The sequence below is a fragment of the Grus americana genome, chromosome 4 (genome assembly GCF_028858705.1).
Source record: "Grus americana isolate bGruAme1 chromosome 4, bGruAme1.mat, whole genome shotgun sequence".
Taxonomy (NCBI): Eukaryota; Metazoa; Chordata; class Aves; order Gruiformes; family Gruidae; genus Grus; species Grus americana.
Window position 1 is genome coordinate 44,735,100 of NC_072855.1, and position 18,201 is coordinate 44,753,300.

Here is an 18,201-nt window from a genome sequence, read left to right on the forward strand (position 1 = left end):
ATACAAAATTGTAATGGTGTAGTTTCATTAAATAATGCTAATAACTAAAATTTACATAATGCTTAAAACTATCAAAGTGTATGATTTTGTGACTATATAATTCTGAGACTATGTGTGTCTGAACCTGTCAGTTTTGATTTTTATTATTTTCTCCATATATCTGTGATATTGAAATTTGTTCCATCAGGTATTTTTTCCTCTACTGTTGTTGACATCACATGTCATAAACACCGTGAATTAGAAAATCTGTTCTCATATAATGATAGGCATATGCGATGGTCTTAGTATCAATGAAGACAAAGAGGAGCTGTAGAATTCAATCTCCCATAAAATATTTATAATAACAACTCCATAATTTGTTCATTAAAATCTGTCTTTACTTAATTTGTGTTTCAGAAGAATTTGTGTCATTTCCCTTATGCTTGTTTATTACCCTTTGTTTCTTTCCACAGCAGCCATTAAAAAGTTTATAGGGGAATGCTGTTAGAGTTCTTCCAAACAAAGTAGTAAACAGTGGGCAGAGCAAAAAATTTGTAACAAACTCAGATATTCTTGTAATATGGGTTGCTGTATTTGGTAGGAGGCCACCTGTCTCTAAAATGACCTTTGATGGTAATATATTCAGTTAACCGGTTTATAGGTAAATATTCAGCTATTTAAGACAACAGAGGTGTATAAACCAGTTAAGTGAAAAAACAGAATTTGAATAATAAACCAAGATTTTTTTCTTATGTTGATGTTACTACTTATATTAATTGATGTGTTAAATCAGCATTATTAAAAATGATTACTCTTTCTTGTTACTACTGTTCTTAGGATTACATAAATTCTAAGATTTATTGCACAAAAAAAGCCTCAAAGATTGCTATTGAAAAAGCTGAAATACCTAGAAAGTTTGTGTTTTCTTGTTAACTCAATGTTTATTAATTTACAGGTCTATGTTGTCCATAACCAGAGGTGTTAATATTATTGATTGCAATGGCAGTTATAGACTTGATACCTAGATGAGTTTAAATATTTTTTTGTAACTCAGTTTTTCTATTTTACAAGCATATATGTGTCATAGCCTAGATTTTTCAAAGTGTAAATTTGAGGAATTTAACTTTTTGAAAGATGTTTCTAGACAATGAACAAAATATCATTAACCATATTATAAACAAAAAGGGAGACTTCCAATCTGCTCTAAAAATGGTATGAGTTTATGGTGTATGTTACAAATCAGCTCAATATATATGTAGCACCAATGTGACATTTTTCTTTCTGTTTATGCATTAACAACGTTATCGTACTCCCTAAGCTTTCACATTGACTTACAAGGCAAGTTCTCTGCAGAGTGGTGACAAGAATTTTCCCCACCTTAGTTCTAAAACAAAAGGCCTATTAAAAAACCCAAAAGTTTTGGTACCTTAAAGTAAAGAAAAGAGAGTCCAGACACTCAGCCAGATATAAATCAGTGATTTATAGTGTCTGAAGAATTGTTTACCATGTTTGTTTTAAAAAAAAAACCAAAAAAACCAAAAAAAACCACCAAAAAACCACAAAAAAACCCCCTCAGTTTAATCAAAAAGGAGAGTTACCTCATACAGCAATAGAACCTAGTTTGCGATATATATTATGTATTTCTTTCTTAAACACATACATTCTTCCTGGATTCCAGACAGCTTGAACAAACTGTTTTCTCTCTCTGGTTTTGTTTGTTTGTTTTTTGATTTTTTGGTGTTTGGGTTTTTTTTTAAATTAGACCTGGCTGAAATAATCTTCATGGGTTTTTATAGCAATTGTAGGATGTATTGCATAGTTACATATTCGCTATATTTGGAACAAACAGTTCCACATGGTTTTTTGAACTGAATGATAAGGGATGTAGTATTCATTCAATTACATACTATATGTGATTCTGCTAAATACAATCATGTGATGTCTTCCCTCCCTTTTTAACCTATGTATTGACCACTCCCTTATAAAGTAGGCTTCTTTAGGTTGAGATATTAGAACATACCTCTTTGAAAGTCAGCGTGAAGAAACACAATGTATACTTAAAAAAATTTGCTTTCTGCTAATATTTATGGTCAGTTACACAAAAAAGTGATTGAAATGAACCCAAAGAGTTTACATCTTGTCATATCGAATTAATTTTTTACACTGAGCCCACACTGCACTAATATTTTAATTGCCTGCATGCCTCAGTTGCACAGTTCTTGGGGCATATTACAGGTAGGCTCCAAGGTAATATGAAATATAAAAAATTGTAATGCAAAACAAGGGTTGAAATCTTTTTCTAGTTGTATAAATAACATATCAGACATGGTTTTGCTGAGGAAAGTGGGAAATGGCAGCAAATGGAGGAAAGATAGAGCAAGAAATAAGTTCTAGTGTCATGCAAGTACCTCTGTGTCTGGGATAACACTGCTAAAAGGAATGGGACCTACTACAGAAATATGGCATAGTAGAAGAAAACTCAGACATGCTTTCTCTTGAGCAGGTCCTCACCTTCACATCCCCTAACCCTTGAGTAGTTAATTTAGCAACAATAGCATCTTCTGATGCAGGCTTTGATTTTGTTTGTTTGTTTAGGAAGTATTTGATTTCAGTTTTAATATTTTCTAAACAGACAAGAAATATCCTCTCATAGCTAATCAGAATGCAATGAGTTGCAATGCTTTCCCATTGGTCCTAAAAGTTGTTTGTGTTGCTGAGATGCTTGAGAGTGTTAAATGACGGCAATCCTGTCTCTAAGGAGATGGAACTCCTTGCTCTTCTTGAGGCAAGGTGGAGAAATAAACTGTTTGGCTTTGATACAGTAGGAAATCTGCAACATGAGGTGGGCTGCTAAAGGACCTTCTGTCAAGAAATGCTGAACAGGGCAGACATGAAAACTGGACCCTAGGAAGTGAGGCGGAGTAAGACTGGGAGCTGAGATGCCAAAAGAGGCTCAGACCGTCTGAGCATACAGTTACGTGGGGCTCAGTATGAGAAGCACAGTGGGGAAGGCAAGGTCTCAGTAAGGAACACATAGATCCTGTGGGAGAGGAGACAGAACTGGGTAGAAGCAGAGGGGGAACAGGAATGGGAATGTCAGACTTGAGATGGAAAGTAGAGATCTGCATCCATAAAAGCAAAGTCCCTTCCAGAAACTCAATGGAAATCTTAAGTCCCTGATTTTTATATTGTCTTGCTCTCAGCTGGTAATCTAAGCAACTAGCAGCCATAATTTTTACATTTTTAATCTTCTTCCACGTTCTTTTATTATATTTTTGTGGTTTGCATATTGGAGTTATGTCTAATTTCACATGCATATTATTTGAAAAGACCCTCATCTCTTAGTTCAAAATATCTCTGAAACCCACTGATTTTCTCATATTTTCTTAGATACAGTACATTTGTGTATTTCTTGTGATCTCAGGCATTTCTATGCTCTAATAGGACAGCATGCTGGGACATTTTTTGTAAACAGTTGGATAGCATTTGAAAATATTTAATCTTGTGCCAAAATAGACACAGTTAATTTTTGATCTTGTTATCTTCTTTCATTACCAACTGATACTTCATCCTCTACCCAGCTGTGTTTTGTGACACCAGCTAAGTGTCCACATTTTTAAAGCTGCATTAAACAAAACTTTGGGGAATAGGAAATATGCTTCTTTTAACCTTCATTACAGTTAATTTTTTTTATTGTTAGAAACAACCTCAAGCAAGTTCTCTCTATACATATTTAAAGATAAGATCAATAATTATTCATCTAAAAAATCTACACAGCAAGATTTTTTCATCTTGCTTAATCATTGATTACCAATAGGAGTATGCCCGCTGTAATGTCACATGCCGTCTATCTGCCAATACTGATGTGTGGTATGTAGCAGATTCTTAGTTGGTAAGCATGTACTGCAGCAAGTTTCCAAACCTTGGAAAAGTTATGTCAACGATTATTATATTTTGCTAATAATGAAACTCAGAAGACTAGTCTTATAAATGTCCTGTTTAACCTCTTCATTAATGATCTGGATGATGGGGCAGAGTTGTGCCTTCAGCAGGTTTGCAGATTACACAGAACTGGAAGGAGTGGCTGATACACCAGGGGATCATGCTGCCATTCAGAAGGAATTTGACAGGCTGGAGAAATGGACCAGCAGGAACCTCATGAAGTTCAACAAGGAGAAGTGCAAAGTCCTGCACCTGGGGAAGAGCAACCCCATGCACCAATATATGCTGGGGGCCACCCAGGTGGAAGGCACCTTGGCAGAAAAGAACCTAAGGGGTCCTAGTGGACACAAGATTGAACATGACCTAGCAATGTGCCCATGTGGTAAAGAAGGCAAATGGTACCCTAGGCACAGGAGATTCTGTCTGAACATCAGGAAACACTTTTTTTACTGTGAGAGGGACCAAGCATTGCCACAGATTGCCCAGAGAGGTGGTAGAATCTCCCTCCTTGGAGATATTCTAAAATCTAGTTATGGTCCTGGGCAACTGGCTCTAGGTGGCCCTGCTTGACCTCTAGATGACTTCTAGAGGTCTTTTTCAACTTGAACCATTATGTGATTCTGTGATTACATGTTTTATAAAGGTACAATGGATTGCTGATAGGTGGTTTGGAGAGAGGGGAAAGGTGAAAGTTAAAGTGTTAAAGAAAATGTTTGTGAAATAGGACAATTACAATCTCTGTACATCACGTCATAACTTACTGGGTGTACATTATTCATATTTTATAAAGAAATTTAAGGAAAAATATAAATCTTATTACTCAGCCTCAATCTATTGAATTAGAATTCAGGTTTTTTTCATTGATACTACAGGCAGTGGAAAGAGATTTTTCTCACAGAACATTCTTTCTGCTTCATAAACTCAGTGTGATAGAGTTCAGCATTGAATGTCACTGAATATGCGACTAATGCCACATCTGTCTGTTGCACTGTTGTTATATATAGCTGCAGGAGTCTTTAGAATTGCTCATATTTTTTTTTTTTCTTAAAATGAAGGTAATACTCTTCACTAAATTATAATTGTTTCCTGCCTTTAGTTCCACCAGTAATCCGAGTCTATCCAGAGAGCCAGGCAAGGGAGCCAGGTGTGACAGCTAGCCTTCGGTGCCATGCTGAAGGTATTCCCAACCCACAACTTGGTTGGCTGAAGAATGGAATTGATATCACTCCGAAGTTATCCAAACAGCTAACTCTTCAAGGTAAAGGGACATATTTATTGTTTTCTCCAGGTTATGAATGCTTTATCAGTGCATCCTTTCCATACCAGCTGTCCTTCTTACAGAGTTTTAACCAAGGCTTGAAGTCTAAGCTAAAACATCTCAGAAGATGTCTTCCAGTTACTCCTCCAGACATAGATCTTCTTTCTTTTCTCTTTATTAGCATAATGGTTGTACTTACTGACAGGACTACCAGTACATTCCAATATGTTCTTCTCTATTAAAAAATGTGTAGTTTCAGAGTAGTGCAAGCAGCCCAAGACCCAGTCCCAACCCAGTATTAATTAGAATTTGTCACTACAATTATATTCATGCCATTCAATGAGTATTCAACACTAATATTAAATTGGGAAACAATGCTTTTGTCTGTAAAGATTTTATTCTAATGCATTGATGTTAATCTAGTTATTTTTCATGAGTCCAAATTTAAATTTAGATCAGAACATGGACCAAACTTTTTTACTGCAGCTCAATTGAAAGAAGTTTTTTGACTGATAAGAATCTCAGTGAGAGTTGGGGACCTGATGGTGGAAAAGACAGGACGAAAAATACCTGAATTGGATGTGCTGTTTTCTGAGGGGTCTCAGCAGACCCCCAGGGGAGTGCAAAGACATGACACAAAAAACCCCCCATAAAACCAAAACAAGCCCTAAAAAACCTAAAGGAAATTCTTACTTTTAATCAACAATAAAGGCCCAGTCTGTGAATTTTCTATGAATCTTCAGGGCTCTGCAAATTCAGTGAACCTTCTCAGCACTGCAGCTTCTGCAGTGATTTTTGATCAGCCATAGGAAAAAAAAAAAAAAAATCTCGTCCTGCCACTGTTCCCTTCAAAACTTGCTCTCATTGATCTGCAAAACCAGGATGTATGTTAGGACAGGACAGCAATCAGGCTGCAGTGTAAGAAACAGTGGGACAGCCAGACAGCAAAATGCCTCTCTGAAGAGAGTCTTACCTTCTCTTATAGGTGTCAGAGTCCTCTGTTCTTTCATGGCCCTCTCTTCTGGATGTATGTGAACAATTCCCTTGCAGAAACACTTTCCACTGAGTAGATAGTGGTGGACTCCTCCTCCATAACAGCATTCTGTTAATTTCTCCTCATCTCTGTATCATGTATTTATGATAAATAAATAAGAATGGTTCTTCTCTAAGCAAAAAAAAAAAAAAATCCATTTTCTTGAATATACTTATTTGAAATAAAATTTTGAAAATCTCATTGCATTTTCCCTGAGATTTTCCCAAGTTAAACTATCTATGCATTCGCTTCAAGCAAAAGAGGGTCTTGAAGGAATATTACACCATATCCCAGTGCCCCTTCTAGTCCCTATTTTAGAATACTTACAAAGCTGTTTTTATAAAATAGATCCTACAGTTGAACAAGTATGGTGTAGTTAAAATGCAATGAATCGTTGTCATATCATTATTCACATCACATTATTTAAAAGACCTTAGCCTGTGAAACCTGGACTGTTGCCATTCCTACTCAAGCTGACATACAGCTCCTGAAGTGGTTTCCATAGACTCCCACACTGACGTAGGTGTAAAATTCCAATGCGCCTGTTTCTTCGGTTGTTACACTGCATTCACACAAAAACAAAACCAGGTGCCTCTGCTTACTACAAACAAATAATGTTATTAAAATTATTTATATTGGAATTTTAGCCCATTATGTTCCATGGAAACCTGGGTTATTTTGTGTAAAGCCAGTAATAGTGTCAAGTGACCAAATGAAATATAAAAGCATAATATTTACCTGATTTAAAAGACAACCATAGTCATTTAAGCACATATAAAACCTCAGGCTGATATTTGGTTCTGATGTGCAAAATCAGCTGAGATATTCTGGATATCTGTGAGATGAATAATAGTGTATGTAATTCACTAGCCAGTTGAATACCTTTGGATTAGTTTGGCATACCTCCAAGTTATGAACTCAGGAATGAAAATGGTTTAATTACTAGGAGCTGAGAAAGCCTTCTGAATGTATAATCTGAAAGCACTGTAGCATGTCTGCATGTTGAATTTTTCCTGTTTTCAGCAAATGGCAGTGAGGTTCACATTAGCAATGTGCGCTATGAAGATACGGGAGCATATACTTGTATTGCAAAGAATGAAGCAGGGGTGGATGAAGACATTTCTTCTCTTTTTGTAGAAGATTCTGCTCGAAAGACCCGTAAGTATTATGAGAAGTATAAAAATACACATAGCCCTCACTTAAACGTTAAATCGGTATTAAAAACTATGAAATATTAAGTAAATTGAAATGAGTATGTGTAGATAACTTATTAAAAAACTCCAAAGTTTAAATAATGATATCCAAGGGGCACCAAAAGCAGAGTGCATAATCTGAAGCTTATTTAGAAGTAAAATGAAATCTCTGATTCATTCTGTGAATTGACATATTTTTCATATTGCTCTTAAATTTGGATAGTTTCCTCATGATAGATTTGTTGCATATGAAGGGAATATGAAGCGAAAAAGGAACTGGATGCCTAAATAAGGCAAAGCTGCAGTCCTGGTGTGGTTTCTGGGGTCGATGGGGGTGCAGGAGGAAGGCCTTTTCCAGTCTTTCTTCCTGTATGTTCTTGAGATACATCAAGAGTCAAACTTGGCCCTCATGACATGAGTGTCATCACAGGACTCAATCTCACCTGCTGGAGTGCTCAGCAGGTCCAGACCAGTTCCAGCCTGCACGTGCTGGCTTGTGCCCAGGTAACTGTGGCTCTCCAGAAATGCGGAGCAACAGTGACCACATTCACTTGCTAAACTGGGAGTTCAATGTGTCAAAGAAATCTCTACCACTACTGAAAAGTAGCTTGCTTTACCCTCTGTTGAATGGTAGTGAGGCTTGTAAACCCTGTTTACCTATTATTTGTCTGCCTCGATACTTCTTTCCCCTTCCCTTTTTTCCTCTGCTCAGAAAAATCCATTCCTGAGTTTACACTTCACCCGTTTGCTTTTGCTTTTTGTTGTTGTTGGTTTTTTAGTTTAAATCTGTTACTTTAATGAATAATACATATTCATTAGAAATATATCCAGCAAAATGATAGTTATTTTACTAGTGAGTCTGATTGCATTAACTTAAGGCATTCCTATTTATCTGGAAGCTTATTCAACAGTGATGAGTACTCGACAGAAGATACTAGAGGCAGAATGAGTAGCACTGCAAGTCTGCCCGACCCTTCCTGGTGTAAGACACTGAGTTTAGTTACATATAGTTTTATTAAGCTTTAAACATTTCAGAGGAAATCTTCCATGCAGGAAAATTTTATAATCCAAATATCTTTACTTAGCTGCTTTCAGTAGCGCTAATTATAACTGTCATTTCAGAAGTCTTAACGTGTTGGGGTTTTTTAAGTGTCATGAAAATGACTGCTCAGACATTTCTGGGAAGGCAGCTAAGGATAAGTTGTTTGATCAAGCTGAATTTCTAGTAATCTGTTGATGTGAAGTAGTTCAAGTCACCTCCATTTGCCTTTTGCAGTCTGTGAAAAATGTTGTGAGTTTTGCCAAATTACAAAACCCTGACAAACAATAATTTGTTTATACTTGATAAAGACTTGTTTGGCCTTAACAAAATATTTATATCCAACTGCATGGTTTCCAAGTATTTTAAGTCTTCAGAGGACACAATTATGTAACTACCTGCAGTGATTATGCAGGAATACCCACACCTATGCATAATACTCTTTTCAGGAATCGTAATGTGATGCAATAATTTTATATCGGCTATCTTTACAGGATTTGTAAAATCACGTGCTACACAATGAACACTGCTTGCAACAAATGCTTTACAATCTATTAGCAGTAAGTTGTTACAATGGCCATTGGTGTCATTAAAAATTTAAATGAAGGCAGGCAGAATATAAACCAAATTAGTTCTAAGACAATTCATCCAAAAGACAGAGTCTCCTTCCTTTCTATGAAAGTCATTTACTTTGTAAGTTCTGTGTTGTATGTTGAAGGGAGGCATTTTACCATCGTGTTTCCTTGGTGTCTGAACATGGTTTCCTAAAAATTGGTGGATGTGTAAATACACATCCATAGCTGCATAATTATATCATTCAAATATAGGCGCAGCAGATATTTACATGAGATGCTTACTCTGGTACTCTTGATTCGCTTACTTTGACTCAGAATCCCATTTCTGTACAGGCAAGACGACTATGGTACATACTACTAAAAAAAGCAATTGCTATCAATATCATTATCACAACTACATGAATAAACTGCCCTCACAGGTACAAATTTTGATAGATGCTATTTAAAAAAAGTCCCTTCACAGACAGGAGTTGTTAGCATTAGAAAACTAATGCAGCAAATTAGGGGTTATTAGGGAAGAAAATGACATAGGTAAAACCACCTGGATTTGTGGGCTTTTGTTCCGTCACCCGCATGTTTTAAACACACAGCTACTACTACTTTAATTCCAAGCCTGCTGATTAGGTCACAAGTTACATTCTAAAGATAGTCTCTGGTGATGTAAATGTGGTTTCATATGACCCAATATAACCTATACCTGTCACAGATGACGTTTTTATAAATAATTTTGCTTTTATCCTCCTTTAAGAGAATAAAGCAGATGTGTTTGCTTTTTTTTAATTTTTTTTTTTTTTTTCTTACTGGAGTACTCGCTTCTGGAAATCTTAGGATATTGCTTTGAACAGAAGTAGAACAGATTCTCACTAGCTTTTCAGTTAATCTGGGCTTGTCTACTCTTTAAATGTCACATAAGGTAAAAATCATAGCAAAATAAAAGCATTTCAGAACATTGAGTTGATTGGCTATTGAGCGGGTAGTGAGAACTTTTACAGCAGAACTCTAAAATATAAACTACAATTGCACTGCATTGAGCATGACAGTAATTTCATAAGCCACATAATGAATACAGAGCACAGTTCCATTTTTACCAATGTATGTATTTTATTTCCTAGAAAGTTTAATAGTCAAAGGAAATGTTCACTTTTGTACTTATGCGACCGATTGTTTATGTGCATATGAAAGCTTTTGGGTTTTAATGATACTTGGTATAATAAGCTAAATTTTTGGTAGTTATCTGTGGAATCTTATCTTTAACACATCCCAAATTTGTAATGCAGAAAACTCAGTACAGTGCTTTGAGACAAATTTAATATATGTAGCAGAAAGGGTATAGCTAGCTCATTTTTATTTTTTTTAATAGGTTAATTTTTTTTAACAGCTCCTAAGAGAATAGCTTGTATTTTCTGGTACCTCTGCCTAAATTAAAACCAGTGCCATTACGGATAAATAGATTGTTAAATAATAAGTGAAGCTTTCCTTCACCTGTGTGCCTTAAAATGTTGTCAGATTGCTAGGTTTTCAAAATTCACAGCATTGGTTACAGAGGTATCTAATTCATGTGTCTGTATTATAAACAGAAAAGAAATAGAGTGAATGGCAAACCTATATGGAATTGCAGGAAGTGTGACGCTAGTAGCAAAAATAAAAATAGATAGAGTATGACTTAGGGGTGCCAGGGCATTGTTTATTTTAAAGTTTCCAGTTTCAGAAATGTGAAATCCAGTTCCCAAGAAAAGTCAATATATTTTAATGATACTGATTCATCATCAAGATGGTAATTTGAGATGGAAATGAATGGAAAATACTGTGTAAGTGCTTTGTCATCGAGATCCTTTCAGTTGATGCCAGCACTGAACACAGAACCATTGTTCTGTCACACATACGTAAAATTTTTAATAATGGATGACAGTCTTAAGAATAGTTTGGCCTCTTAGCACATGAGCCTTTTTCAATGTGCACTAAAAATAAAACTTCTGAAAATATGTTTTCATTTTGTCGTTGTCTCAGGTGAGAGGAATTAATTTTCTTTAAAATACCTTAACTTCAGCATTGTTTTTTACTGGTTAACTCATTCTGTAGCTGAACTTTGATACGCTTAACATCTGTGTCCAAACACAAGTGCACTTTTTGCTAGATTTGTGTAGTTGTAAGGGAAATTTTTAGTTTATATTACCCATATAAACATCTGTTAGAAGTACTGGTGATAAATGTCTGGTGCTGTCTGTTATCAGATCCTGTTTAATTCCTCTGATGTCGACCATTTAGAATGAAGCATTCCATTATTGTTCTCTGTCTCCAACAACAGCTTTTTTTGTTGCTTTTAATTTTTAATGTTTCTGCTAATATACTGTGGCCACTCCTGAAACAGAAGTTAGGATGAAAACATGATTTTACTCATCTTAAAAATGCTATAGGCCTTGTACTTGAAAGCTTTTCATATCACAATCTGGGACTTGATATTGTTGGCTCATGCAGTGAGATTATCACTGGAACATACTGTGACAAAAATAATGATTTCTCTGGTGTTTGACACAGGAAAAATCTCCAAGCAAACAGTGATTTATATAGTGGGCCGACACTTTTTGGGAGTTTGGTAGAGTTCTGAAGGTGCCATTTGCATGCAGTAGACCCAGACTTTAGGACTACCAGAACAGAGTAGATTCTCAATGTAACTGGGTTTTTTTTCCCTCCATGGGCTTTTGTGGATGTGAAAGTCAGGATAATTTTCTTTTGCTCTTGGCTTTTCTTGGCTTCTTGAGTAGTCCTCCAAGTAGCACCCGAGGAAAGGTAGGTAAGGAGGAATAAGACTGAGTAAATTGAAAAAGTGAAAGAGAGAGGGTCAATGGAAGAGGCCAGTAATGTGAGGAAGAAAGGGAGGACACAGGCAGCAGCAGGTGAAAGAGGACAGGTTAGTGAGAACACTTAAACACTGAAGGAGAAAGAATGGGAGGAAAAAAGGATAGAAGCGCAAGGGCAAAATAATCTCTTGAAAGCTACATAATAATCCTCTGTAAGATGTGGAGTTGCATCCAGGAGTATCTCGTCACTTTAATGTCTTGTCATTAAATTTCTGTGATCATACGACGACAGTGTACGTCTTGTACTGCTGCTCCTTTTTAATCCATGTGAAGAATAACACTACTTCTAGTACCAATTAAAACAAAGAAGAGAGATATCTCAGAAGACTGAACTTTCTATTGTTCTAGTAAGTAGAGCATTTTATTTAACTTGTCTTTTTAAGAAAGACAGCATATTGGAGTATAAAAGTATACTAAAGGAAAATCTACAAACGTGAAAACAAAATTAGTCAAAAGGTTTGTAGGTAGAAACAGTCTATAGCGTGAGATAATTTTGATAGCATTTATTTATCTGGTTGTTCTTGTATCATTTTGACCATCTTTGACAGACAGTAGTTGGTTTCTCTGATTTAAGTGTCTAAATGCAGTTTCACTAATTGAACTGTCAGTAATTCTTCTTCAGGCTTTGAAGTATGCTGCTTCTGTGTCAGACCCGAAGAAGGGCTTGTGTGTGTGAAAGCCTTTCTACTTTTTCCAACACTACCAATTGCGAAGAGCCTGACTCTGTCTTCTGGAGAACCTCTGTGTAGGTGTTGGACGGTTACTATTAGGTACCCCAAAGCCTTCTCCTCTCCAGGCCCACTTCTCTTGTTAATTTTCTTCCTGGTGTGCACACATTTTATAATGTGGCCTTTTGTCCTCGCTGCTGCTTACTAGCAGGGCCCTTGCCTGAGAATTTTTAGATTTTGTAATCTCTGTTGGAAAAGCTGTATTTTAATCTGAGAAAATTTGTCCTTAAACTCAAAACAAATGATTCGTGAAAATACTCTACCGTAACTGGAAACTACTTTGGACCTTTATGATATTTTATAGAAATGTAAAACACTTTTTTTTTTGCTTTTCCCACTAGATAGTAATCTTTCATGTATTGATTAGCATCTTAGATTCATAAAGAAAACAAAAATTCTAATTACCACTGTGTTTCTTGCGCCTTCTTTATTGGTTTATATACCTTTTCAAAACATTCATTTTAAAGTATCATGACATTGATAGTCAACAAGAGCCATGCAGCATGTACAATGAATAGATCTGTACCTCCTGCTCCTACAACAGTAGCATCCAAAATGTTTCTGAATGCAAGAACTGTTCTGTTTTAATTCTCTAGAGACTGGAAACACTTTTTGCGCTGTGAATTCCATTTTCCCTCAAGTTTGCAGTTAAAGCCATTGAGAATGAGATAGCTTGTCTGGGTGATAGCTGGATAACCCCTGCGGTGACTGCTAAAAACATTCTGGGGATTAACGACCTGGTCTAAATCTCATTGAAGACAGCAGAGTCTCCCCTACTGTCATGCTCCTCTAATAATACCTCAGAGAACTCAGCTGTGTTGGAAGGAGTCTCTGGCATAATCACATTTGTAATACAAACAGCAGTTTAAAATCTGGTTTTAGTTTCATCCAATGTAGTTTGATTTTTCGGAATAGATATTTCATGGATTCATAGATTTAAACATGATGGAACCATTTCATCTAACTAATCTGTCTTCTCCATTTCACAAGACATTAAATTGCATCCAGTTCTGCCTGAATACAGATCTAATGCTTTGTTTGCCTGAAGTGTATCCTCCCAGAAATGCATCTACCTGAGTTAGAGACACAAAAAGTCAGAGATTCCCTCATTTCTCGTTATTTTGCATTACTAATTAATCAGTTTCATTAATATAGAATAATATATTTTGAAGTCAGTTTTTTCTTCAGTTTCCTCCTTCCATTCTCAGTTTTTTTCCAATGAATTGACTTCTATGGATTCTTGCCCTATGAATATATCTTTGTTAAATATTTATTACTTTATCTCATACACACTAAATAGAAGTTTCTCATAATAAGACAGTTACCGTGAGACTCAGAGGGTCTTTTGGCCTTGAGGATTGTAATTGGTTTTGGTACGGTTTTCTTAAAAAATGGGAGCTGCTCTTTGCAGAAGCAAATGTATTGTTTCTTTAATATCGTGGAGAGAGATACATAATTGGTAATGTTTTGCTTCCACATCCACTGATCTCTTGTCAGTTTTTTCAACTAGTATCAGCAGTGGACCTTTATGTTTATATATTTATCCACCATGTATCCTATATCCCATTGGGCCTCACTTTCCAAATCCTGCTCCTTCCCACCTGTCTCAGCGCCTCAGTGTAGACATAGTCTGCATTATTTTTCCCTAGATGTCTAAATTTGCGTTTGGCTATATCAAAACATAATTTATTTTAGAGATGTACTTGACAAAGTAATTCAAACAAGTTTTTGAAACTGTTATTTATCATAACAGGTAATTCACAGACTTCTTAGGAAATGATTTTGTGTTTGTTTACAGATCATTGATGAAAATGATTAAGACAAGACTCACTACCCATTGCTCTGGACACATTCCAGCACTATCTTCTTCACCTTTTACTAATGATTTAACAATGAAAACTACTTTTTCAGATTGATCAGTTTGGCAGGTTTTAATTCAATTAACATTTACTTTACTATTTACTACTATTGTATAATTCTAATATTTAGTGAGAATATTCTGTAGTAACAAATTAGATGTTTAGCAAAATTCTGAGTTACATCTATATGAATTTTTACATTACCAAACTTCTAATTGCATCGAAGAATATAATCAGGTTTGTTTGAGAAGACCTGGTTTCCATTAGAACGTATTAGCTGACCTATAATTATATTCTCATCCTTTGATTTCTTACCGAATTGATTTCTGTGCAAGTGTTGTCTATTCTTTTGTCTGGGACATACATACGCCAGTCTAACTAGCCTACAGCTACTTGAGTTATTAAGTTTCAAGGAGTGGGGGAGCTACTAGAGGCATATGTAGTGGTATTCCTCTTGAGCTTTATGATGTATTCTGAAATTTATTCAAAACTAATAGCACCAGACCAAACATCCAAAACAACTTTTAGCAAGTATTTTTATGTACTTCATTTGGACCTGGTTATTTTAAGAGTTTGTCTTGACTACACGTCATTTACTCTCTTTTTTTGTTCCTTTGTAAAGCACAAAGTATTTAATCAGCCTCTTTTTTCAATTATTATCCTGCTTCTGTGCAAGTACAGAACAAAAATATTTATAGAAGAATATTGTCAATGGAACATTAAAAAAAATCTGGTTCATATCAGCACAATTTAAACCTTGAGTAACTCTGATATCACAATGCTTTTCTTCCACCTTTAGCAGCCATTTGTGATGATTTCTGGGGCCTTTGCTGCTGCATTGGTGTAAAGGAATATCAAGCTGCTGGAACTTCTGTTAGAATGAAAATGGGATGTTAATTGTAACTAAGGATACTTCCTTTCTTAAGGACGGCCATTTCTCTCTTTTTGTAAATGGGATCTTTATTCGAGCACTCCAGCATCTCTGGAGAAACTGATAAAGGTGGCTTTTCATTGTCTAGCTTGCAGTACATACAGATGCATTTTAAGGAACTCTCAAATCTTTTATTTACTCATAGCTTTCTTCTCCATACTATTGGATTTAGCAACACGTAAAGCATGAGCACACAAATTGACAGCTCCACTGCAGATTTATGTTGATGACTACCTTTGATAATCACAGACAGGTTTGGATCAACTCAATTCCTAGAAGCCATAAGGCAAACAAAAGTCATCAGTTTGCTCCTGCTGAAACACTGTGTGGAAGCTGAAAATTTACAATGTAGAAAATTTACATATAGAACAAAGATAATTTGACAGTGTATCTTGACAATATATTTATGAGAAAGGTGGAGTGGGGAAGATGTTACTGCCTTTGTTGATACAAAGTACAACAATAATCACAAATAGAGGAGGAAGAAATGACACCTTCCATTTGTGGGATTTATTTATTTGTTTAGGTTACATTCAGGTAGTATTAGGACCAATGGAATTGGTCCAAATTTCAAATTTTAGTCAAAGTAACGTTAGCTTATGCATTAGAATATAATGCATAGCTAAGGAGTATAAATAAACCATTTTGTAAGCTTAGAAAAACATAGGAAGGAAAAATTATACTAGCATGGGAATATTTAATTAAAATAATGGAATAGAGTATATCAGTGTAATCTACAGATATAAAGAAAATCTGACAATACAGAAAACAGGAAAATAAAAAAGGTTGATCATCACAAGTGAATATGTTCAGGGGTGACTTTCAGATACTTAAAAATCTTATCTTCACTACTAGTAAAATAACTTTAAAAATTTTTTTTTTTTTTCTTTCTTGATGACTTTGACAGGTACATCAGTTCTGCTTTGTTTTCCTCTCAGTTTCAATTTAGCATAATCCTATCAAACTAGACTCATAGATCATGAAAGCATGTGCTGTTCCCCTTAAAGCTAAACAGTTTTGTGGGTTCGTTGTTTATTTTATTTTCTGTTTTTTACAATATTTTCATTTCTCTTAATGTTTTCCAAAACTTCATTTTATAAAATGAAATTTAGTTTTCCATTGATTAATATGACTTCTTAAGTCACTCCTCTAAATTTTATTGAGACATACGTGTGCACCTTGGGGAAACAATTGTCATGATAGAAAGTTATCAAGTAATTCCATTAAGGCATTTTCAAGACTAATTTGACAGTACTTGATGATATTTTAATATTTAGTAACTTTTACTCTTGGTCATTGATCACAGACTCTTGTGTTAGTTCACCTGCTATGACATCATCATATATTGCAAAGCAACTTCTCGTATGGATTCTTTCACCTAATCACACAAAGCAGGATAAAAATTACCTGCCTCATGCACAGTGTCTTGGGGCTAAATTTAAAAAAATAATATATCTGTTGCATGCCATTAAGTAGATCTATTTCTAGCTGTACTTTTTTTACGTAATGTCATAGTCCTATCACCTAACAAGAGATTATGTGATCTGAATGCTACTGACTTGACAGGTTTATGGCCATCATAAGCAACCAGGCATCTCCACTGTCTAGAACTTGGAATGAGACTAAAAGCCTTTTGACTGTGATTTATGGCCTAAATTCTCTCTGAAAGGCTTTATGCAACTTTAATAGAATCTTCCTGTCACATCTTATACTGAATGGTACCTATTTACCTAATTTCCTCAGAGATAATTTATGCTGGCATTTTATTTTATGGCAGAGCTAAACAAGTTTATACTTGTTGACAGCATCGTAAGCAAAGACTTTATTTTGAACTTCCAAGTATAGGGTAGAAATTCAGCTCATGAACCATGTTTTCTTCCTACTAGTGTAGACTGGATTGAGTTAATGTGCTATGGGAAAGGACTTCAGCATGATTCATTTTAAAGATTTATAGAAAATAAATTAAAGAACAGTAAGTTAACATGGTCATATTTGACCAAAAGTAAAGTTTCAACTGTGGTTTTTAACTGATAAGTAATAGTTTAACATTTATAAAAATAGATATTTGATTATTGTATTAACCTAACCTGAAATGAAATTAATGTGCATGCCACATAAGAACAGAATGGAATTTTGACAGAATTTGTATTGACATAATTACTTTTTAAAAAGTTGAAGCGAGCAATAGATAAGTTTGGGGGGAAAAAAAAGGTGTGTTTTTGCTTCACAAATAAATTAAGGTTTATATATGTATTTATATTTGTGTATAAACCTACAAATCTGAATTTCTTATAACAGTAAAATTAAAAGTAGATATGTGCATAAAGGTTTTCATTCTGCTTGGTAGTGTAAGTTCAGCAAAAAGTAAATCATGTTAAACTCGTCTTCACTTTTAGCACTATTATTAAAACAAAAATAATAATTAAAAACTTGTGTGGCTCAGGAACTAGATTGTAATGATGGTGTAGATTTACCCTGTAACATAAAGGTATGTGTTTATACATTGGAGATATGAGAAAAAAAGGGTAAGATAGCAGATACATTCTCTTGATGATATCTAGAAGATTAATCAGAACAGTTCCCAATGGTGGTGGCTATGAGTGAAGTAAGCAGACAGCATCCCTTCAAACATCTTGAAACTATTTTTTTTATGCAATTAAAAGTACAACAGATCATGGTGGGACAATTCTGAAAAGTAATGTTGAATTCCACACTTCTGCCATAAGCGATTGAAGGCTTGGAAAGGGGCAGTGGTTTTCTATCTGATGGTGCAAAGTCTAGCACAATGAGCTCATAGGAAATGGTT

The 18,201-nt window shown here is 35.2% G+C and overlaps 1 protein-coding gene across 2 annotated transcripts in view; it reads left to right on the top strand.

Annotated features, from left to right (window-relative positions):
• The window catches only part of FSTL5 (follistatin like 5), a 321,062-nt gene that overhangs the window by 249,158 nt on the left and 53,703 nt on the right, over positions 1-18,201 (top strand). For both annotated transcript variants that reach the window (XM_054825507.1, XM_054825508.1), the window contains exons 9-10: positions 5,018-5,179; positions 7,236-7,370. In XM_054825507.1, coding sequence (XP_054681482.1) covers positions 5,018-5,179; positions 7,236-7,370 — 297 coding nt within the window. The remainder of the gene's footprint in view (positions 1-5,017; positions 5,180-7,235; positions 7,371-18,201) is intronic.